The sequence below is a fragment of the Rattus rattus genome, chromosome 9, assembly GCF_011064425.1.
Source record: "Rattus rattus isolate New Zealand chromosome 9, Rrattus_CSIRO_v1, whole genome shotgun sequence".
NCBI lineage: Eukaryota > Metazoa > Chordata > Mammalia > Rodentia > Muridae > Rattus > Rattus rattus.
The window spans coordinates 56,640,649-56,664,147 of record NC_046162.1 but is presented as its reverse complement, the minus strand read 5'-3'; the positions used below and the strand labels follow the sequence as shown (position 1 = coordinate 56,664,147).

General features: G+C 50.5%; 1 protein-coding gene across 1 annotated transcript in view; it reads right to left on the bottom strand.

The window, feature by feature from the left end:
* The window catches only part of Pip4k2b (phosphatidylinositol-5-phosphate 4-kinase type 2 beta), a 30,483-nt gene extending 7,443 nt beyond the window's left edge, over positions 1 to 23,040 (bottom strand). Inside the window, exons 1-7 of the mRNA XM_032912202.1 lie at positions 22,775 to 23,040; positions 11,074 to 11,171; positions 7,812 to 7,908; positions 4,712 to 4,864; positions 2,931 to 3,077; positions 1,278 to 1,316; positions 709 to 822 (exon numbers count right to left, since the gene is read on the bottom strand). Coding sequence (XP_032768093.1) covers positions 709 to 822; positions 1,278 to 1,316; positions 2,931 to 3,077; positions 4,712 to 4,864; positions 7,812 to 7,908; positions 11,074 to 11,171; positions 22,775 to 22,933 — 807 coding nt within the window. The 5' untranslated portion in view covers positions 22,934 to 23,040. The remainder of the gene's footprint in view (positions 1 to 708; positions 823 to 1,277; positions 1,317 to 2,930; positions 3,078 to 4,711; positions 4,865 to 7,811; positions 7,909 to 11,073; positions 11,172 to 22,774) is intronic.
* Between the last annotated feature and the right edge of the window lie 459 nt (positions 23,041 to 23,499).

Genomic DNA, 23,499 nt, shown 5'->3' with positions numbered 1-23,499 from the left:
AATAGCTGGTTGGAGGACCTCAGCATCTGGTTTCCTGTCACTAATGCTACATGCCCTTCCACCGTGGGAGCTCTGTGTGTGAAATGATCTAGCAAAGACATGGGGAGAAAGCAGTCCATACTGGGTTACAAATGCCCCGCCTGTAAAATGAGGTTTGTGGAGGTTTGAATGAGAATGAATGGTCCCTATGGGTTTATATATTTCCATACTAGGTCCCCAGCTGATGGAACTGTTTGGGAAGGATTAGGAGGCGTGGCCCTGTCGGAGGAGGTGTGTGACTAAGGTGGGCTTTGAGGTAGGAGGTGTGGCCTTATTGGAGGAGGTGTGTGACTGAGGTAGGCTTTGAAGTTTCAAAAGACTGGGCCACTCCCATCACATGCTTTGCCTCCTGCTTGCAGGCAGATGTGAGCTCTCAGCTGTTCCTGCCACCATGCCTTTGCTCCGCCATCACTGGAGTCTAACCCTCTGGAACCAGAAGCCCAATGATACATTTTGTTTTCTCGGTTGCCTTGGTCATGGTGTTTTGTCAGAGCCACAGAAAAGTAACTGAGACAGTGTGATCCCAGGAGTGCCCAGCGTACAGGTCTTAGGCGAGGCTCATGCTGACACCGCCTTTCACCAGACTGCTGGGAACAGTGAGTTCCACTCTCTGAAGGTTAGAGGGGCTCCTGGTCTGTAAACAGGGTGAAGACAAAAGTCAGAGGGTACCTCCACATCCCGCTTCAGTTTTTCTAGGAAGTTCTTTTTACTCTCTTCTCCCACACGTAGCTTCTGCCCTTCATTGAGGAAGTCATTGTCTTTGAACGTGGGCAAGTCCTTGGCCTGGGAAGAGCAACAGCGGTGCCAGGTTAGGGAGGCTGACTCACTCGGCCGCCAGTCTGCTGGGGCAGTGTGCAGAGGGGAGGGGTCTTTAACACAGAGGCACAGCATCAGAGACGAATGAGAGAGACAGGCAATGACAGCAAATGTGGCGTGCACCAGACACTGAGGACAGAAGGGAGGACCCCCTCCTGCCGAGCCTGGGCAGAGCTTAGGGAACTACTGACTAGCTCAGGTTAGACTACGGCACAGACACCTTCTCCATCCCAGCAGAACCACGAAGAACTCAGCAAAGGCAGAAGTCAGTGCTGAGGATGCCAAGGGCAGGCAGGTGCTTAATGACACAGGACATTTCATGGTAACAGACTGCACCTTTGGGAGCTGGGCTGGGGGTCACAGAGGGGACACGACATATGGACAACAGAAGGTGTCACCAGGCAAGCGACCCTACCACATACCTTTTCCTTGTCACTGGCTTCTCTGGCAACGGTGGAACCCTGGAGGGACAAGAGCCACCAGAAGTTACACTGAGGCAAACTCCTTTTGCAGATACACATGTGTATAACATACGTGTACATGTGCACAGGGGCCAGAGGCTGACAGTGGGGGTCTTCATCTGCCCCCCACCCCTTTTTTTTTTTTTTTTTTTTTTCTTTTTTTCGGAGCTGGGGACCGAACCCAGGGCCTTGCGCTTCCTAGGTAAGCGCTCTATCACTGAGCTAAATCCCCAGCCCCCCCCACCCCTTTTTAAATGGCCTTTGACACAGTTTCCCTAGGTAGCCCTGGCTGCCCTGGAACTCACTATGCAGACTAGTCTAGCCTCCAACTCAGGCTCTGCCTGCCTCTGCCTCCCAAGTGCTGGATCTCTGCCACCTTTCTTGTGCATGCGTGTGTGTGTGTGTGTGTGTGTGTGTGTGTGTGTGTGTGTGTGTGTGTGTGTGTCTGTCTGTCTGTCTGGTCAGCAAGCCCCAGTGACCTTCCTGGTTTTGCTTCCCAAGTCTAGCATCAGAAGTGAACGACCCGATGCCTGGCTCTTTTCTTGGGTGCTGCAGGGCACCTCGTGATTTCACAGCAAGTGCTTTACCCACTGAGCAATCAGCCCCGGAGGCAAATTCCTTTGAGCATGTGAATGTACACTGGAGACAGTTAAGGAGTCCATGGATGTAGGCTGGTTAGCATCTTAGAGGAGCCAGAAGGCCGCCATGGCCACTCCGGCACAGCCATTTCTTGAACTGACTGTGACCAAAAGAGACGGCAGATGCTTAGTACCAAGGCAGCCCTGGATAGATCAGTTCCCACTCTCACGGGACCTTCCTTACAGCGGTGGTCAAGTCACTCATCACCATGGGGCTAAGTGCTACAGGAAGGAGACACTCTAGGCATGAAGCACTGACCTGGACCTGAACTGTGGGAGGGGGCGGGGGCCAGGCCTACTTCTAGAAGGGAAGTAGGACGTGATTAGTTAGGGGAAAGCGGAGGTGTGAAGGAGCACAGGGATGCTGGGAGGGAATCTATTCAGACAGTATATATGAAATCCTGGCTGGCGGCAGGGGAAGGACTGTGTGGCTGCAGCAGAGGGAGGGGACAGGATACGAGAGGACAGAAATCAGGAAGCCTGGTTCAAGGACAGCAGAGTACCCCAGTTCATAGCCTTTTTTTTTTTTTTTTTTTGGTTCTTTTTTTGGAGCTGGGGACCGAACCCAGGGCCTTGCGCTTCCTAGGCAAGCGCTCTACCACTGAGCTAAATCCCCAACCCCCCCAGTTCATAGCCTTAGCACATCCTTCTTGGTGTATAGAAATGCATCCGTGTGGTCACTGCGTGGCACTGGACAGAAGCCAGCATGCGTGCATTGGGACAGCCTGCCCCGCGGTGTGCATATCCCATAGGCAGGAACTGAAGTGCATCAACTGTCACATATGCTTAACTAACCTCTTTATTACTGTCACCTAGACTTCAGATAGCGGGTCTACAATAATTCGGCATGTCAACTGTAGAGTTACCTGTCCCACTAAAAGGCGTGCTTCCCCACTCCCGATACAAACAGCTGAAGGTGCAGCCTCTCCCAATCACGGAGAGCTGTGGACCCGCAGAAGAACACAGAGCCCTTTACCTTGAGGTCGTATTTGCGATGTACAGTAAGCCGATGACTGAATACGTTCCTGGTGACCACCATGTAGGTTTCCACACCGTCCACGGTCAGGCGGTACATGCCCAGGAACTGTGGCAAGAGGGTATTGCCGTGACACTCCACTATGAACTAGAATGGAGAAGAGGAAGCAAGGAGGGCTGAGAGCCAGGAAAGCACTGGGAACAATTGGGACTCACCCAAGCCAAGATGCTCTCTGAGATTCACAGGCTCTGCAGGGGCTCGGGAGAGAGCTCAGTGGTTAAGAACACAGGCTGTTCTAGAAGATTTCAGGAGAACTGAATGACCCCAAATCCACAACCCTGACTATACTGTGGTGTAAAGCCCAGGGCTTCTGCGCTAACATCGGAGATCAGAAGTTCCCTTCACCACATCTCTATGCCTGGTTAGCAGGTATAATGGTTAACTTTGATGGTAACATAACTGGGCTGGAAGCATCTCTGGAAGAACTAGAGAGATGGCTCAGCGGTTAAGAGCATTTGCTCTGTTCCAGAGAACCTGCATTTGATTCCCAGCACCAACATGGCAGCTCACAACATCTGTAACTCTAGTCCCAGGGATTCTGACACTCACTTGTGGCCTCTTGGGCATCAGGCACACATACGGTTCATATAGATATAACAGTGCATAGACATTAGAACCACACGCCTGGGGATACAGGGTTTATTCCGCAGCCATGAGGACATGAGGCCAGACTTAAGGGGTGGTTTAATCTCCTGATGCAAACATGGTAATCGGGAAAGTGGGAGGTGGGAACAGCTAGAGGAAGTAGGCATCAGGGACATGTCCTCGGGAGCTGTGTCCTGACCTAGCCACTTCCTACACGGCCTTTCTCTGCTCCTAGCCTGCCTCTCCCTTGCCAGAACAGGCCCTTCCTCCATTTTTATCTTCTATTACACCTGATTGGCTGCTTATCGTGCTTGTGGAAGTCAGCGGACAACTTGCAGGTCTCTCCTTCAACCGTGTGGACTGAATTCTAGTCCTCAGGTGTGGTGGGCTGGGTGAGAATGGCCTTCACAGGCTCAGATGTTCGGACACTTGGTCCCCAGGTGGGAGCATTGCGTGGGTAGCTTTAGGGGGCGGGGCCTTGTGGAAGAAGTGTGTCACTGTAGGTGGACTTTGAGGTTTCTTTTTTTTTTTTTTTCTTTCTTTTTTTCCGGAGCTGGGGACCGAACCCAGGGCCTTGCAGTTGCTAGGCAAGCGCTCTACCACTGAGCTAAATCCCCAACCCCGACTTTGAGGTTTCAAAGCCACACACCATCCCCAGTTTGCTCTCTTGGGTTCCTGCTTACAGTTCAAGATGTAAGCTTTCCGGTCTCCTACTCCAGTGGCCAGGCCTGCCGCCTCTACTCCACCATCACGAATGCTAACCCTGTGGAATTGTGAGCCCAAATAAATTCTTCTAAAAGGTGTCTCAGTCACGGTGATTTGCCACAGCACTAGAAAAGGAACTAATATATCAGGTCAGGGGCAAACACCCTTGCCCGCTGAGACATCGTATAGGCCCCAGTTTTTTTGTTTTTTTTTTTTTCTTTAAGCTGTTTCTGTCAGGTGTTTTGCCACAGCAATGAGAAAAGGGACTAATGAACTGGGGAGGACCTGCCACTACCAGAGTGGACCTGGTCTCCCCATCAAGCCCCACAGAAGTTTTCTCTTTCCCTCTCCCAACCCATCCTCTACAGCCCGGGCCTGGGACTCACCATACCTGGTGGCATTCCACAGCCCGGGCCTGGGACTCACCATACCTGGTGGTATTTCTTTAGGATGTTGTGCATCTCTGCCACATCCTCACTTGACACAGTCTTGATGACAAAACGCCGGTCATAGGTGGTGAGGAAGCGTGTGCCGCACCTGCCCTGGCTGTCACTGTTGATGGGCGCACTGCGTGTCACTGAATTCTGAGGAGTCCAAACAAAAGCAGTTGATTTCGATGAGAAACACACTATTTTCCTTCCCTTCCCTTTCCCACAGTGCTAGGAGGTGAACCCAGGGCCTTGCACGTGCTGCTGAAGCACCCTCCTGCTAAGCTACCTCTCCATCCCTACATTCTGGCTTCAACTCAGGACATCTATAGACTGACAAACACCAAGACAGAGGTGCCCAGGGTGGACCTTTCCGAACCCCTTTTCTCTTAAGATGGTCAAATCCCTCACTAAGACTCTTCTCCAGATAATCAGAGTTGCTCCTACCTTTGATCACCGACTAGGCTCTGTGTTTGATATATGACACATCCGTTCTCACCCAGAGAGCTGCTCTAAAAATCTAGAACTGCCTCGGTGTGAGGTGACAGAGTTCTAATCTTGACCCTCACAAGCAATATGGCCTCGAGGGAGCTGTTAAGTTTCCCTACTTGGGGGTTGGGGATTTGGCTCAGTGGTAGAGTGGCCTAGGAAGCGCAAGGCCCTGGTCCCAGCTCGAAAAAAAAATTAAAAAAAAAAAAAAAAAAAAAGTTTCCCTACTTGGGGGCTGGAGGGATGGCTCAGCGGTTAAGAGCCACTGACTGCTCTTCCAGAGGTCCTGAGTTCAATCCCAGCAACCACATGGTGGCTCACAACCATCTGTAATGGGATCCAATGCCTTCTTCTAGTGTGTCTGAAGACAGCTACAGTGTACTCTTAAATAAAATAAATACATCTCTAAATAAAAAACGTTTCCCCACTTGGAACATGGGTAGACAGACCAAGCTTAGGAAGGAAGGCCCACCTCAGGAAGCCATGGGTACGTATGCCTCCTCTTTTCTAAGCATTGATCCCATCCCTTGACAATACCTCCTAAGGGAAGGATGATGTCATCTCTCTTCCCAGCGCCTCCCTCAGGTGGGCCTTCCTCATCTGTGCATGTCGGAAGACAATTCGAGGAGCCTGTGCTCTGTCTCTGGTCCTCTGTCCCCCATTATGCTCAGACAGAGAAGCCCAGAGAGGGTTGGACATGCACACAGACGAGAGCATGTGGACTTTAGGAGATAAGATGCAGGGCGATCCCTGCAGTCCAGGATCTAACTAACAGTACATCTGTTGGGATCTGCTCACAGAGAGGTTCTTTGCCCAACCATTCCCAATCTCCTAAAGTCCTACTAGATCCCTGAAAACAAGCTCACAAACCCTCTGGAGGGGCCAGAGACATGGCTGAGTGGTCTGAAACATCTATTCCCGGCACTTACAGTAACTCCTCCTCCAGGGCAATCCAATAGCACTGAGCGCCCGCCATGGCACTCGCTCACACATACCCACACACAGACACACCCGTAATTAAAAATAAAACGGATCTTAAATAACATCTCTAATCTCAGCACTCAGGAGGTAGAGCCTTGTAGATCTCTGTGAATTTGGGGCTAGCCTGGTCTACACAGCAGGTTCCAGGACAGTTAGAGCTCCATAATAAACTCAAAAGACAAATGAACAACAACAGTAACCAACAACAACAACAACAACAAAAAAAAAAAAAAAAACAGCACTGGGGCAGAACCAGCACTGGGGCAGCACTGGGGCAGAACTAGCACTGGGGCAGCAATACCAAGAGGTCAGGAGTGCTGACCTTCGATAGACAAGGTGCTAAATTAAAGCATGCCCTGTGAGTCCCCAGTCTAAAAGGGTGAGTAGGTCGTGCAAACCAGTTGTCCTCTCTCCCTGCCTGGCCCTGTAGCAGTAAGCCAGGTGGAAACACGCAGTCCTGCAGCCCTGTGCCCAGCAGCATCTGGGACTCCCGAGCACTGGGAACGCATGAGCTAAGAGTCCCCTCCTTGAACAACAGCCTCAGTGCCCTCATTTCAGCCTGGAGCACAGTCAGCACCCAAAAGGCTATAAGAGGCACAATGCAGACCCGGAGAGGATGTGGTGAGACAGCCCAGGGACAGGGGACAAACCACAGTGGAAGGAACAGAGCCAAGTGACTAGGGGTGGCAGAAACGGTAAGATATTTTCAGAAAAGCAGACTATTCAGGTTATGACTGGGTTCAGGGTTTGGCCTCAGCAGAGGGGCTGGAGGGACCTCAGGACTTCTCAGCTAGGGACCTTCTTCCCTCTGGCTTAATTTGGGCACAGGCCTGGCGTCTGCTCTCCCCTCAGGACACTGCCTGCAAGTCCTCCAGAGTGGGGGAAGGGAAGGCTCGTCCCACTCCGCTGAACTCTAGCAGATTCACAACAGCGCTTCCTGGGTCTAGGCACTTGTTTCTGGTCCCGCTGTGCTATCCGCACAGATGACTGAAAAACTGAGCTATGGTCCCGCTGCTTAAGGGCAAAGAAAGTCTCCTCCTCCTTCACTAGCAGGCTGTGTACTAGGAAAGAAGGGGCTCTAAGTGCAAGGTAGGCTCGGTGCAGAGCCCTGGCTGCTGAGTCAGACTCCGGTGTCCTGACTGACATCCTGATAGGCCAATGGTTTCTCCGACAAGATCCTGCTCTGAAGCGCCCCGCCCCGCCTACCAGGAGGACAGGGGCCATGTCCAGGAGGTGATGTAGGCTGTTACCCTTGATGCCTTTCTTGGCTCATCTGTCCTACCTGCTTTTAACAGGCCTCATTGTTTGCACGCTCTATCTCAGTCAAACTACCAAGGAGAGGTTCTTCAGCCTAGACTGGGAATGTCAGACTGAAATGAAGCAGCTCCCACACAGCTCTTTACAGCTCGCTCCTGATGCTCTCCCTCCCCCTCCCCAAGGCAGGAGCCTTCTAGTATCCTCTGCGGCTCCTAAAGGCTTACCAGTCCTGGTCTGCTGGCACGGGGTGGGTGTGAGCTGGGACAGGAGATGTGTTAGCCCAGTGATAGCTGACACTCTACCCCCTGCCTGTCCTGCGGGGCTTCCTGACCCCCTCATCCCTGAATCCTCCCACTGCACCAAGACAGCTCCGTACCTGGTAATCCTGGTCATCGATGCCAAACCTCTCCCTGAGGTTTCGGAACACCATGGGGCAGTATTCCTTGAACTTGAAGCGGCTGGGGAGGTTTTCCCTGGGGAAGGCAAACACAGACCCTGTGAGCCGCCCTCGCTCAGCTTGAGCAACGCCAGAGCCCTTCAGTGCGTGGCCTGGAGAAAGTCTGGAAGTGAGTCCCAAAATCTGCATTTTTTTTTTTTTTTTGGTTTGTTTTTTTAGTTTTTTGTTTGGTTGGTTCTGTGGAGATCTCATTCGGTAGACCAGGCTGGCCTCGAACTCACGGAGATCCACCTGCCTCTGCCTCCTGAGTACCGGCATTAAAATCACATGCCACCATGTCTGGCAAAATCTGCACTTTCAACGAACACTGTAGGCGATTCCAGGCAGGAAGAACTTTACACCTCATCCCTGTAAGAATTCATCTAACGGTACGCTTGTAGTTCATTGCTTTTTGTTTGTTTGTTTGTATGCTGTCCTTAAAACTTAAAAAGAGGGGCTGGAGAGATGGCTCAGTGGTTAAGAATACTGGCTGCTCTTCCAGAGGTCCTGAGTTCAAATCCCAGCAACCACATGGTGGCTCACAACCATCTGTAATGGGATCCGATGCCCTCTTCTGGTGCACATGAAGACAGTGACAGTGTACTCATACATAATAAATAAATAAATCTTTAAAAAATTAAAAAGAAAAGTGTATCTCATGGGAGGTGAGACCCAGTACATGCTGGAACGAGAGTGTCTAGAAAGGTCTCTCGTTGAAAGGCCATTCCTCTCTGGGACACTGCCATGGGAACATTCTGGAATAGCTGTATCCAAGGATCCCTGCCTGGACTCCAAAGGTAAAGGTGGCTTGACCCAAGTGCTCACCTGTAACACCAGCAGCACTCAGGGGACTAAGGTAGGAGTGTGGAGAGTTCAAGGCCAACCTGAACTACCTACTAAGTTCTAGAACAGCCTGGGCCATATTACCCCAAACAAACACGCTTGGTTTGTACTGAAGAGGTGTTGGGTCAGTTGCCTAGGAATATGGCTTTTGAGTTTGTTTGTGCTTTTTGTGATCCTAGGGACCAAGCCCAGGGCCCCACACACCAAAGCAAGTGTCCTACCACCCAGTTACGTGCCAGCCCTGGATCAGGTCTTTACAAAACTATGCTACACTTTAGTCAAGGCCAGACTCCTAGACAGAGAAGGCCATCTGGAAATGAGACTCTTCCCCATCGCTTCCTTTATGGGAAGACTGAGGGGCTCCCTTCTGGACTGAGGCCCTCTGGTTATACCACAATGCTGGATTGCCTGAAAATCAAAATAAACGGCCCCTCCTGCAGCCTCCCCACACATCTCCTAGACCAGCACTGTTGTCTACTGCACATTTCGCCTGAACGACTGAAAAGAAGGAAAGCAAAGATGAAAGACAGTTGCTGGAGTGCTCTGCTCTGGACCAAGATGCTCGTGGGGTGGGAGACCCTGGATGGGAGGCGTGCGATGTCAGCCCCTGGGGCCCTAACCTTTCACACCGCAGCGCCGGAGATGCTCAGTGTCACTACCCAAACCTCACACTGTTGGCTTCGCGGCTTACTGCAAGTCAGACCAAATAGAAGCTGTCCCAACACTTTTAGAGACCTTCCAGTGGTCATCCGTTACCTAGCACCATTGAGGACCTACACTAAGCCAATTTTCGTTTGTTTGTTGAAACAGGAGCTGCTGCCATTCCTTGGGAGGACACTTGGGAGGTTGTTCTGAACACAGACAGCTTCTAGAACAAGATGTCCCTACCCACTCTGGCAGAGAAAGGCCACTGAGATGGTCTGAAATCAAGCTTTTCCTCTGGGCTGACAGTCTAAAAATGGGGGGGTGACTGCCCACTCAACTGGTGAGGCGGTGGAGACAAAGGACAAGGGACGGCAGGGCCCAGGAGGAGCATGCGCAGAGGAGCATGGGGAGTGGAACATGGGGAGTGGAGCATGGGAAGTGGGGAGTGGAGCATGGGGAGTGGAGCATGGGGAGTGGAGCATGGGGAGTGGAGCATGGGGGTGGAGCATGGGGAGGGAGCATGGGGAGTGGACATGGGGGGGGGTGGAGCATGGGAGTGGGCATGGGGAGGAGCATGGGGGGTGGAGCATGGGGGAGTGGAGCATGGGGGTGGAGCATGGGGAGTGGAGCATGGGGGGTGGAGCATGGGGAGTGGAGCATGGGGAGTGGAGCATGGTGGGAGTGGAGCATGGGGAGTGGAGCATGGGGAGTGGAGATGGTGGGAGTGGAGATGGTGGGAGTGGAGATGGTGGAAGTGCCAAAGGTTTCTGGTGTGGCCCACATGGTGAAGTGTAAAACTAAGGTTGCAGAAAAGGTTTAGAAGCCGGCGCGTGGGTGAAGGCCTGCACTCCAACACCTGGAGGTGGAGGCAAGATGGCTGTCAAAGGGTCAAGGCACCAAACTGAGATCCAACCGAGGCTACAGGAGATTCTGTCTCAAAGCAGCGGTGGCAGTAATAACGAAAAGGCTTAGAAGGCGGGTGTAGTGTGTCACATTTAAAATCCTAGCATTCGGAAGGTTGAGGCAGGAGGACTGCCAAAAGTTTGAGCCCAACCTTGTCCACACAGTGGGATTCGGGCCACTCTGAATGTCAGGCATATACCCGCAGTCCCTGAGCTAATGGGGCAGAGGCAGGAGTTTACTGAAATCCAAGGCTAGCCTAGTCTACATAGGGAGCCCACGCCACCCTACATAGACAAATCCTGTTTCAACAAACAAAAAATGTCTTAGAGTAGATCCTCAATAGGTAAGAGATGACCACTGGAAGGCCTCCAGAAATGTAGACAGCTTCCAGTCACTGGTCTGACATCCGAAAGGCTGCAGAGCGACAAGACTTTGGGTAGTGACGTTGGGCACCAAGCTCTGCCTGGGGTTTATTCTACCCCACACTGGTGGAAGAACAAAGGACTTGGCTACATCCAGCCCAGGCACTGAGAGGAAGACAGAGCCCCTGCCTCAGCTCACTAGCTACCTCCGCTCTCAGCTCTCCCTTCCTGGGTGAATCAGCTGGGGTGCCCAGCCACGCGTCCCTCCCGAGGGACACTGGAGGACTACGGAAGGGAGCGGGCATGGGGAAATCACATTTTTAAAATGTATCTTCCAGGTCCGTTGGTCAACTCAGCCAATAAGTGTGCTTGTGACAGAGTGTCAGGTGCTTTAAGGAAGGAAAGGTTGTCCACAACACCTAAGGCCCCTGCCCCGGGAGACCACTTACTTATTGAAGAGATGATTGTCCACCTTGATCTTGCTGTAAGCTTTGAAGTCATCTGGCATTAGCATGACAGGGACGGGGACATTGCTCAGCTCATTGATCTGCAAAGCAAGGGTAAAGAGAGAGCCTTAGCCAGGAGGCCCCAGCCTCTGAGATGAGCGAATGCATCCCCATCCGGATTCTCTCCCCCTCTGCCCTCTGCTCTTCTCAGACTCACCTCCGCCTGTCCGAGTCTCCTCCCTGATAAGAGTTCAAACGGCGCCTGTTCCCGAGGCTTCCCTGTTCCCTGAGGCCTCCCCTGTTCCCTGAGGCCTCCCCTGCTCCTCAGGCCTACCACATATTTCAGTTAATACTTATGAACCTCGTGGTTCTGCTGGACTTCAGCTAAGCGATGCCATATAGCTGGTCTTCCTCTTTCCCATGCTGGGGATCAAATCCAGAACTTTGCACATGCCAGACCATACACTGACTGTGCTAGCAAAGATCACCTACTTGACCTTTGGGGACTCCATCATGGCGCCCTTGTACACGACAGTTACTCAGAAAATATTTGTCAACTGTAATAAATGCATTAACGGATAAATGCCCTACAACCTTGATGCCTAGTGAAGCCTTTGGTTATCTTAATACAAAGTGGGGGTCATTCAGGAAATTAGCTCATGGCGAGAAAAAAGCTGGCTGGACCTGAGTGGGTGTAACTTGTATCTCAGAAGGATTAAATTTGAAGTCATGGGGTGTGGTGTTGCAGGCCTTGAATCTCAGCACTCTAGAGTCAGACACAGGCAGGATCTCTGTGAGTTCAAGACCAGCCTGGTCTACAGAGCTCCATGCCAGCCAAGGCTACATACTAAGACCATGACTCAAAATAGATAGACAGACAGACAAGCAGGCAGGCAGGCAAGCAGAATACAATGAACAGGGTTGGGGATTTAGCTCAGTGGTAGAGCACTTGCCTAGAAAGCGCAAGGCCCTGGGTTCGGTCCCCAGCTCTGAAAAAAAAAAAAAAAAAAAAAAAAAAAAGAATACAATGAACAGAGTTGTTAAACATCTGGGCCCTGGTTCATTTTGACCCCATGAAGAAAGCTAGATCAGTTCACCATACAACAACCTGCTTATGATGAATTGGAGGACGATGCCTTGCCTCTACTGCAAATAAACCTTCTCAGTGTGTCACACACACACACACACACACACACACACACACACACACATGCGCGCGCGCGCGCACACACGCGCACATAAAGGCACACGCAAGGCCTGAAGAAGGGAGCTGGCTCCCCATTGGTGCAGTGCCGAGAGTGGATCCTGCACTTCCCCATCTTGTTTTGTCAATTAGTGGTCTAATTAGCCACAGATGTCCTCCCCCATCACAGCAGAGTATTTGACATTTGACCCTCAACCCAGCCACCACTAATGCATTCAGGATTTACAGAGGAAGCCTAAGTCATGACTTAATGGACTGGGGGTGAAGGGCACAGCCTCTGCCTCCCAGATCTTCTTCACCGGCCCTCTGTTATCTGCTTGAGGCCCCATGTGGCAGGAAGGGAAGATCCTACAGTCATTAGGACTCCATCAGGAGTACAAATGGGGGCCTGGCATTTAATTCACTGCTCCTTTTATGTTCTGAATTTTTGTTACTTAGAAATGTCAGATGATGGAGTAAGTGTCAAGTTAACTGGACCAGTGAACCACTTTCCCAGAGTGTGTGAAAAGCCCAATGCACCTATGAGTATGAGTAAACTGAGGAAGATGGAGAGAGAGAGAGAGAGAGAGAGAGAGAGAGAGAGAGAGAGAGAGAGAGAGAGAACGCAATGTGGGAGCTATTGAACCAATGGCTGGCAAAACCCAAACCCTGATAGGAACAGACGAAAAAGCACACCCCAGTAACTGCATTTATGTGAAACCCTAGAACAGGGATCTGAACAGAAATCCCACACTACCGTCTGTGTGGGCTGCAGACAGCCAGGAGCAAAAGGGACTGAGGAAACATGGCCCCCTCCCAACACCCAGCATGGTGGCACACCTTTAAACCAATCCCAGCACTGTGGAGGCTTAGGGAAGTAGAGCTCTGTGAGTTCGAGGCCAGCCTGATCTACATAGTACTTAAGTTTCAGGATAGCCAGGGCTACGAGGAAAGACCCTGTCTCAAAAAAAAAAAAAAAAAAAAAAAAGCCAAACTTAAAAGAAACAGCAGCATGTCCCAGGGTGATCAAAATCATCGAGGACCTGGAGTCATGGCAGGGGTGGCAGCACTTGGGAGAAGGAAAATCAAGAGTTCAAGGCTGACTGAGCTGTATGAGGCTGTCTAAAATAAAGCAAAGCGCCAAAGGCTGGGCACGTAGCTCCGTGGCAGAGTGTTTGACTAGCGAACACAAGGCCCTGGGTTCAACCCCTAGCACTGCAAAAACAAATACAAAATATAAAAAAAAAAAGAAAAACCTATGTTGTTTGGTCACATGAGCATATACTTTTTGTCAAAAGTCAGTACACTGTCCACTAAAGATTCATGGGGTTTACTGTATGCACAGTTTTCTTTGATAAAGACGGTTCTGTAATTCCCAGCGTCCCCAGGTGTGATGCCCTTCACTGGCTACACCTTCCTCTGGTCAACAGTGCAAGGATGCTGGAGAGAGAACCGACTGTCAAATCCCAGCCTGAGAATCAGTCGATTCATGGCTACCCCACTTCCTTTTTCCTGGCATTCCAAGCCTCACTCTAACAGTTAAAGGAGAAATAGACACTCAGACGGCTGAAGAGGGAGAACCTCGGGTTTAAAGACAGTCTGAGACATGCAGAAAGATCCTAGGGTGGGCTAGCACACGCCTGGAGACCTGGCAGTAAGGAGACAGAGGCAGAGGCACGAGGGTGAGTCAGACTGGAAGAGTATCACAAGCAGACATCCAAAACAAAGGGCAAACCGCCTTACACTCCAACACTTGGAAAGCAGCAGAGGCAGGAAGATCTGAGTTGGAGACTAGCCTGGTCTACACAGCCAGCTCCAGGCCATCCAGGCGGAGGTGAGGCCCTAGCCACAGAAAACAAACTCATAAAAACGTAAGGCAAAACTCATAAAAAATAAAAGAGGCAAGACAGAAAATGCAGTTCAGAATTACCTCTTAGACAACGCTGACTTTTCTTTTTTTGCTTCGTCTGAGGTAGAGCCTTTCCTATGTAGTCTTGGCTGACCTGGCATCTGATAGGTAGACCAGGCTGGCCCAAACCGTGATCCCGGTGCCTCTTTGCTTCTCTCTGCCTGATCATCCACATGCACCATGCTGAGCTTCAGTCTGACTGTTCCAGTCCAAACCTCCATTAGGAAGACATTTCGTTGGCTCAGAGAATGCTTTACCCTCGAGCACTACAGACCCTGCTACAAATTGATTCTGGACTAATACAAGACACAACTTGGTACTAAGGCCAGGGCTTGATACTTCTGGAACTAGAAGACTGTATATTAACCACAATTATATTATTGTTGTTGTTGTTGTTATTATTATTATTATTATTATTATTATTATTATTGGCTTGTTTTTTTTTTAAGGCAGGGTTTCTCTGTGTATCCCTCTGTAGACAAGGCTGGCCTCCACCTCAGAGACCTGCCTGCCTCTGCTTCCTGAGCGCTGGGATTAAAGGCGTGCGCCAGCCCAGCCAGCACAACTGATAACTCTAATAGGACCAGGCTGAGTTATTCTAACAGGTACTGCTAAGGGATGCTTTACCCATTCATCCTCTGCATCTTTTTGTTAAAGCTTTATTTTTACCTATGCATTTGTGTGTATGTCTGTGCGTATAGGTGTGTGTACATAATGAGTATAGGGACCTGAGGGGTTAGACCAGGGTGGAAGAGTCTCTGGAGCTGTTGTGAACAGGTAGCAGGGCGTCGTCACTCATCGTGAGTGCTGGAAATGGAATTCGCAACTCGGGACCTTGCAAGAGCACTGCACACTTCTTTTTTAACACCCATCTTTACTTATACGTGTGTGTGCATGTGTAAGTGCTTGCACGTGTATATGGGGGCGTGATTAGCACGTGCACAGAGGCTAGAAAAGGGTGCTGGATCAATCCCCTTAGTTGGAGTTACAGGAGGTTGTGAGCCGCCAGACACGGAAGCTTAGGAACTGAACTCTGGTCCTCTGGACGAGCAAGTGCTCTTAACTACCGAGCCATCTCTCCGGCCCTCTGTCTAGCTCTTCCTGTGACACAGTTTAAATGACTGTAAGCTGGCGATCTTTGGGTTTCAATTCCATCCTTATTAGTGAGTATACGGTGTAACAACAGCACTTTTAAACTCAGAGAGCACAACAGTGAACAACTGTATCTCACCTTTGGTTCCGTGGAGTCACAAATACAGATGGTGACTCACTCTGGAGACCAGAAGTCCTTTCTCTCCCTTAGTTGTACTAAGTTTTATATCCCCAGAGAGCTAGCTCTATTCGATTTCAGTTGAACAGCACTTATTGAAATAGCTACTATATGAGTCTTTCTATGTTGGGTATCTGTGTGGGAGGAGGGGGGAGGGGAGGGAGATGTTGTATACACAAAAGAAATAAGACACTCATGTTCTTATGGGGATCATGAAACAAACCCCAAGTAGGGACTCTCAGAGAGCACACGATCAAGTAGGGAACATGGCGAGATGTGAGCAGGGGCTCTAAGGGCAGATCCCTGGCCCTCGTACATCAGGCTAGAGACAGGGAAGCTAGGCCTCTCCCAGCACTGCCAAGAACACTTGACACTGGAAGACTCTACAATAAGATTATGTTACATCTCTGCTTAAAAATCTTCCCCGGTTCCTCATCAACCCCAGGGCAAAGTTTTACCTCCTTAGCCTGGCATTCAATACCTCTCCTGATCTGGTTTAGTCTCTGCCAAACTCGTTGACTTCAGGCCAGGAGTGTGCCAGAAGCTCGGGATATACAAACAAAAAGACATCTTTTCCATGTGGCTGGGAGGACAGCCGGGTAACAAAAGCAGTGTGATGAGCCCTGGAGCTGTGCTCCATATAACGGGAGATGAGAAGACAGACTGAGGGACAGCTAACTCTGTCTGGCAGTGGGAAAGAGCGCGCCGGCGGCTAAGAGGAAGGAATTCCAAGTGGGAGGGATAGCCAGAGCCAAGCGCGTGTTTCTGGAGCAGTAAGAGTGAGTGCAGGCACATGTGGGAGGGTACAGGCCAGAGGTTAAGGGGCTGCGGAGGACGGGGGTGAGGGGGTGGGGATAGAGCAGAGATGAGTAAATGACCAGCATGCTATGGATATTAATAAATAACCACTAACTAATCGGACTTGGTGGTGTAGGCCTCTCAGCCTAGCCATTTAGAAGACCGAAACTGGAGGGATCACGAGTTCAAGACCAGCCTGCACTGGGCTTCCAAGTAAGTTCAAGGCCAGCATCGGCAGTTTCGAAAAACAGGTCTCTAAATCTCAGCACTGGGAGGCAGAGACAGCACGCTGCGAGTTCGAGTCCAGCCCGGTCTACAGAGTGAGCTCCTGGACAGCCAGGGCTACACAGAGAAACCCTGTCTCAAAAAGGGGAAAAAAAAAAGCAAAAACAAAAGCAAAGACGGAAGGAAGGAAGGAAAGGAAAGAAGTGTTTCAAAGAGTTTAAAGAGGGGCACAGGAGGTGGGTGGGCTGCAGTTAGACACCTGCTACCAAGTCCAGTGACCTGAGCGCCATCCCAGAACCCTCGTGGAGCCTGGAAAAACTGACTCCTGAAAGTTGTCCTCTAACCTCCACACACAGGAATGTTTTAGAATAAAATGAAGAGGAGCTGAGGTAGTAGGATAGCCAGGGTTTTAAACAGACAGACAGACAAACAAATAAATAAATAAAATAGGGCTGGAGAAATGGTTCAGTGCTAAGAGCACTGGCTGCTCTTCCCGAGGTCCTGAGTTCAATTCCCAGCAACCACACGGTGGCTCACAACCATCTGTAATGGGATCGGGTGCCCTCTACTGGCCTGCAGGCATACATGCAGGCAGAACACTGGATACATAATAAATAAATCTTTAAAATAAACTAAAGGGTTGGGAATGTAGCTCAGTATTAGAGCACTGGCCTAGAATAATTCCCATCAACCACATGGTGGGTCACAACCATCTGTTATGGAATCTGATGCCCTCTCCTGGTGTGTCTGAAGACAGCTACAGTGTACTCACAGACATAAAATAAATAAATCTTAAAAAAAAAAAAAAAAAAAAAAAAAATGGAGAGATGGCTCAGTGGCTAAGAAGACTGTTCTGAGTTCAATTCCCAGCAACCACATGGTGGCTCACAACCATCTGTCATGGGGTCCGATGCCCTCTTCTGGTGTGTCTGAAGACAGTGATAGTGTACTCACATACATGAAATAAATAAATCTTTAAAAAAAAAAAAGAATAGCAAGGTTCTGAGTTCAACACCCAGTACAAATACGAAGATTAACTGATCAAAGTAACAGTTGCTTGTATTGACTAAATCCCAGGTTGAGGCTTTATAAGACTGCAACGTCAGTGTATTTAATGAGTTTTCTTTACTATGTCTTCCCATTTTTTATTCTGTGTGCATGCATGCCCGGTTGAGTGTACAAGGAGATCCTCTTTGGGCCCGTTGCAACAGTTCGTTTGACAGAGCAGACCAATAAGGATGGAGAAGACATAGGGTTAGAGAGGTAATTCTGTGGTTCAATCACCTGCAGCTCTTACAGGGGACCCGGGTTCAGTTCCCAGCACTCAAAAGCCTGTAACTTCAATTCCAGAACTCCTGATGCCCTCTCCTGGCCTCTGTGGGCACTACATGCAGGAAAACACCATACACATCAAAGAAAAGGAAGTCATTCTTGGGGGATGGGGTGAGGTGGGATGGGGGGAGGCTAAGTAAAAGGAATGAAAACCAAGAGAACAATTCAAGATCTGGCTGAATGGGGGTTGGGGATTTAGCTCAGTGGTAGGCGCTTGCCTAGCAAGCACAAGGCCTCTGGGTTCGGTTCCCAGCTCAGAAAAAAAAAAAAAAAAAAAAAAAAAAAAAAAAAAAAAAAAAAAAAAAGCAAAAAGATCTGGCTGAATGACTGTCCTGTCTCAGAGGCTCCCTGCTTCCCCCAGGGCAAATTAATTACTTAGGCCTGTGTGCTTCTTTACACCAAGTATCCCATCCAGGGTAAATTTGTTTACTGTTTATCATGGGTCCTGAGGTACAAGGGCATAGGTCAGAGGTCAACTAACAGGAGCCATTTTTCTCTTTCCTCCACTACATGAGTCCCAGGAACTGAATGCCTATGGTCAGGCTTGGCAGCAGATGGCTTTACGTGAGGCAGAGCCACCTCAGGCCGGGTAACTATTTCCTCACATGTCTGATTTCTCCCATGTCTGGGGACCCTTAGCACAGGATGGGAAATAAAATGTTGCTCGATAAACGTTGAGCTGAAGGATCCAGGATGGGGGGTGGGGGGAGCTGGGGGTCTATAGGATGAGGCAAGCAGAAAGATAAACCCAGGGGAGGCAAGCAAGACCCTGTAACTGTGTCAACATCTCCCTGTCTGGAAGATGGGACAGGTTAAGGCTAGCTGTTGAAGCCATGGTCATACTCTGAAGCCTCACATACTAAAAAGAGGTTTTTTACTAAAATAAATTGTACTTGGTAGACAAAGGGAACTTAAAGTTTTGGGACAGAAGAGGTCCCAGGAGATAGGTGCTTGCTTTACTGTAAGTCTGCCTGGTCCTGAGCCTACTTCTCCCCCTTTCAAAGCATCCAGTGCATCATGGGACACAGACCCGTTTGAATGCCAGGCTAAGCACACCACAACGGAAGGCAAGTCTGTTGCATCTCCTCGCATAAGTGGTTTTTGGATTATCCACATGATTAATTCCACGAGCCATGGGCATAAATAATAGAGACGAAGGAAGCTGAGTAAGAAGCAAGGCTGGGCACGGTGGCTCACACTTCCGCCCTGGGGAGGAAGAAGCAGGAAGACTACATGCCGTACAGTGAGATCCTGGCTCAAAAGAAAATAAACGGGGCCCTGTGGAGGTGGGGATTTCCCAGCTGCTCAGGAAGACTGCAAATCCAGGGCCTGCCTGGGATACAGAGTAAGTTTAGGCTGCCCTGCGCAACTTAATGAGACTCCATTTAAATAAAAAAAAACAAAAGTGGAAACCTGGGCTGAGGATGTAACTCAGTCGGTAGAATATGCCTCCCATAAACCTACTCGGCCCTAGGGCTCGACACCCAGCACTGCTAAAACTGAGAGTAAGGATACATGCGTGTAAATCGAGCACTCAGAAGGTAGAGGCAAGAGTTTCAGAAGTTCAAGGTCATGCTAGGGAGGCAACACAGAGCGTTTGAGGCCAGCTTGAGCCAGGGGATCAGGACTATATTGCTCCTGGTGGGTTGCTAGCCTTACTTTTTCTTCAGAAGCCTGATATGACACTGTATCTTAAAGTCAGAAAAGAAAAAGAACAGGGAAAAAAAAAGTCCTTGCGTAGAATGAACAAGGATCTTCATAACCATATACCAGGACCACAAAAACAAACAATCACAATTTGTTTTTATTTATTTTTTAAATATTTACTTATTTTATGTATATGAGTAATAGAAGAAGGCATCAGATCCCATTACAGATGGTTGTGAGCCACCATGTGGTTGCCGGGATTTGAACTCAGGACCTCTGGAAGAGCAGTCAGTGCTCTTAACCACTGAGCCATCTCTCCAGCCCCCACAACTTGTTTTTAAACACACAAAGGGTTTAATAGACATTCTCCAAAGAAAATATACAATGGCCAGTGCATATGGAAGGAAGGATGCTTAACCACACTAGTTACCAGAGAAATGCAAATCAAAGTCACGATGGGATACTGTTTCACACCCACTAGAACGCCTGTTCTAAAAAAGACAGTAACAAGTGTTGACAAGGATCTGGAGCAATTACATCACACGCTGCTGGCGGAAATGTGCAATGGTGTAGCCACTCTGAGGAAGAGCTGGCGGTCTCTCAGATGAGTAAATACAAAGTTACCATTGACTGCTACTACTCTTCCCTCTGATGTTCCACACTTAACGTGGTTCCTAAAGGGACCAAGGAACACCAGATGGGGCAGCCTTCCCGTACTGGCACTGTGCTCCTTCAGAGAGAACTTACTCCCTATTCCAGACCCTCTGAACTGTGCTTCATCCACCAAGACCCCCAGGTGTTTTTTTCTTTCCTCACTGGTGCTGCTGCTGTTAGGTCTAACCTCCTCTCCTACCCTCTTTGCCTTCATTGAAGAACACAAGGGCCTGCAGGTCTTATCCAGGGACTCTCATGACAACACTGAGTTCAAATGCCTCTCTTGGAGCAAAAATAAATCCCTTTAGAAAGGTTTCTCTTTTCCATTCAGAGGTAAAGGAAACAACTAACTAGTGCATGAGAAGGTGACTGGCTTTTGTCACAGAATATATGCATTTGCATCTGATACACCATTTTAGCTGTAGAGCAACGTGACTAAAGGCTTCAAACACTGAGAACCTGAAGACCTAAGGAAAGGCGGTGTCTGAAATCTTAAGTGGCAAAGAGGTGTAGGAAGTTTCTGAGGAAAAGGGACCTTCAAGAAAGGCCAGCAACCCACCAGGACCAATTGGGCCCTGATGCCCTGGAGAAATGGCAAGGCATGATGGCCTACTGGGCACACGTACCTCACATGGTACCTCTACACCTTACCGTAGACCAGAAGGAAGCAGGACAGCTAACTGACTGACCTTCAAAGCTCACCTCCCACCTGTGTTCAGAGTCCTGTGGCTCTTGCCCAAAGGCAATGCTTTTCCAGCTAGCCCACCAAACTTTCCTAAAGTTAGCCAAGGGAATCAATGACCACCATGCCCTCTTGCCCTCAGAGTCTTCCATCAGATGCCCAGGTCTTTGCAGACTTACTGCTTGCCCATGAGAACACCAAATACCATATACAATCCCGGGAACTGGTATGCACAGCGCGCGCGCACACGTGCACACACGTGCACACACCCCTTCTCCCAGTACATATTCAGGCTCTCTAGCAAGACCATACCCTCATCTAGCCTTGGTCATGGCTGAGAGAGTAAAAGGAACAAAAGACCTGTCACTCAAGAACCACCACTAACCAACAGAGCCTCTCGGTGCTGGACAAGGAACTGTATCTTACAGCGAGCACAGGCAAGCTGCCCTGGGCCAAAGGCTTCTGTCTCACGAGTGAAATTAGGGACCCAGCTTCAGGCCTCCTCTCCCAGCTCTCTGTACACAGGATGCTTTCTAGTGAGACGCAGGATGTCAAATAAAATCAAGGAGGGACTCCCAGAAAGGGATGCAGGGTTCACGGTTTGCTGACCCAGTTTCCCTGGAAATGTCAGATGACCCCAGAAGCAGCAGGAAGCAAGAGGAACAAGCTCTGCTCACTGTTGACCTCCAAAAGCTTTAGAGACCCAAGCATCACACTACCCTGCCAGGAGACTCATTCACCCCAGTGAGGACACACTAACACACCCAAGACTAAGAGGCCAACAAGGGACACACACACACACACACACACACACACACACACACACTCTTCCTTAAGGGACACTGGCTTGGGCTGTTGTTCCTCAATCTCCAGCCAAAGGCCCCTCTAGGTCTTCTGCTAAAGTAATAGAAAATGAAGTCTTGCTGACCATTGTTTGGTCTTGTGGACAATTTCAAGCGTTCAGAAAAGTCGGGGAGCCTGAAGAATGAAACCCACAGGAAACCTGACCCTTCATTTCCAGCATTCTAAACTTAATGCTGGTGAAGTTAACACCTCGGGTCCTTTCAACTCCTCTGTTTGCTCCCAGTGTAGGGACTCACAAAGAAATGGTGAGAAGGCAAGGAGCAAGCCGCTGGAAGAGAACAAACCCTAAACAAACAGCACATCAACGAAGTCAACCAGTGAACACTGTCCACTGCCAACTTCTCGGCAGAGGCAGCTACACAATCCCAAAGCACCCAGGACCCAAAGGACCACTCATCTGGGACAATAATCACCATTACCACATCCTGGAAAACCATACGATACATAAGTAGTCAATGTCTTTGAAACACCACAGAACGGGGAAGACACATTATTTCTATAACCAAGTCTACACTCCCTTGGGCCTTGTGTTCACACTTATCCTTCATCCAAGGGGACCCAAGTCAAGTGCTTGTGGTTTAGAGAAGTCTCTGCTTCTCTGGTTGGTACGTCTTCATGAAGAAGAAGAAGAAGAAGAAGAAGAAGAAGAAAAGGAAACCCAGAGAGGATTTCCAAAGCCAGGGGCAAGGAGGCCTAGAAGATGGGAAACTTTGAGCAGCCACACCAACCAAAGGACCACAAACGGGAATATTCAGGCAAGCCAGACTCACTTGCCCTGTCAACTGAGCAATGATCTGGTAGCCAGTTATAAGGGACAAGAGGAATAGCCATGCAACAAACACGCTGAGGGTAGAAGCAGCGTCGTTGCAGCACCCAGGCCTTCCCTAGGAGCTTTGGGGTTGCACGGAGCCAGCATACGGACGCAGGAAGCCAGAGGGGCTGGAGAGAAGGGGAGACGGCGACGGCATAGCACGGGGACACCAGGCCTCGCGTGGCGAACGGGGAGTGCACGCCCGGCCGGACAGCGTGCACGGGTGGGCGGGCATGCAAGTGGCTCGGTGGAGGGGTTGCAGGCGTCACCCGCGGGGCGAGCGTGGCGAGGCCGGAGGGAGTGGGGGCGCGCACGGGGAAGCTGGTTACCGTGTGGTTCACCCCCCACATCAGGACGCTGAGAATCGGCTCGCTGGCCCGGAATAGCTTCACTTTCTGGCACACGAAATGCTTCTTCTTGGTCTTGGTTTTGCTGGCGCTGAGCGGCGCCACCGCCACCGCCGTGGTGCTGGTGCAGTTGGACGACATGCCCGGGGCGGCGGCGGCGGCGGCGGCGAAAGGGGGGGCGGCGGAGTCAGCGCACCAGCGAGCGGCCCCAGGCCTCCCCCGAACCGATCCCCACCCCCGCTGCCTCACGGAGCCATGGTCGCGCCCGTCCCGTTACCTCCCCACCCCGCCCCGGTGGTTCCGTCCGCCCCACGCCCCGCCCTCGCTGCGCCGCCCCGCCCCGCCCCGCCCCGGGGAGCTAGCCAGCCGGTTCCTCACCCCGCCCCCAGGCGGCACCGCCCACCGGATCCAGGCTCTCCCCTCCCGGTCCGAATGGTACCGCCCGTCCCCGAGCGCTTGCGGCCGCCCCGCCCACTCCTCCTTCCCACCCTGACAGGAACCCAGCCGGGTTCACGCGCGGGAACGAGGAAGACAGGGAATGGACAGCCTCGAGGCACTCCACAAGAAGGGCTCCCTGCTCGGACGCTCCTCGGGACCGGGGTTTGGCTTTGCCTCCACCTTAAGTACTAAAATGGCGGCAGCGCCACAGCTTCGGGAGGGGAAGAGGGGCCGGCATGAGAAGAGGCTGGGATATACCATCCCCACCC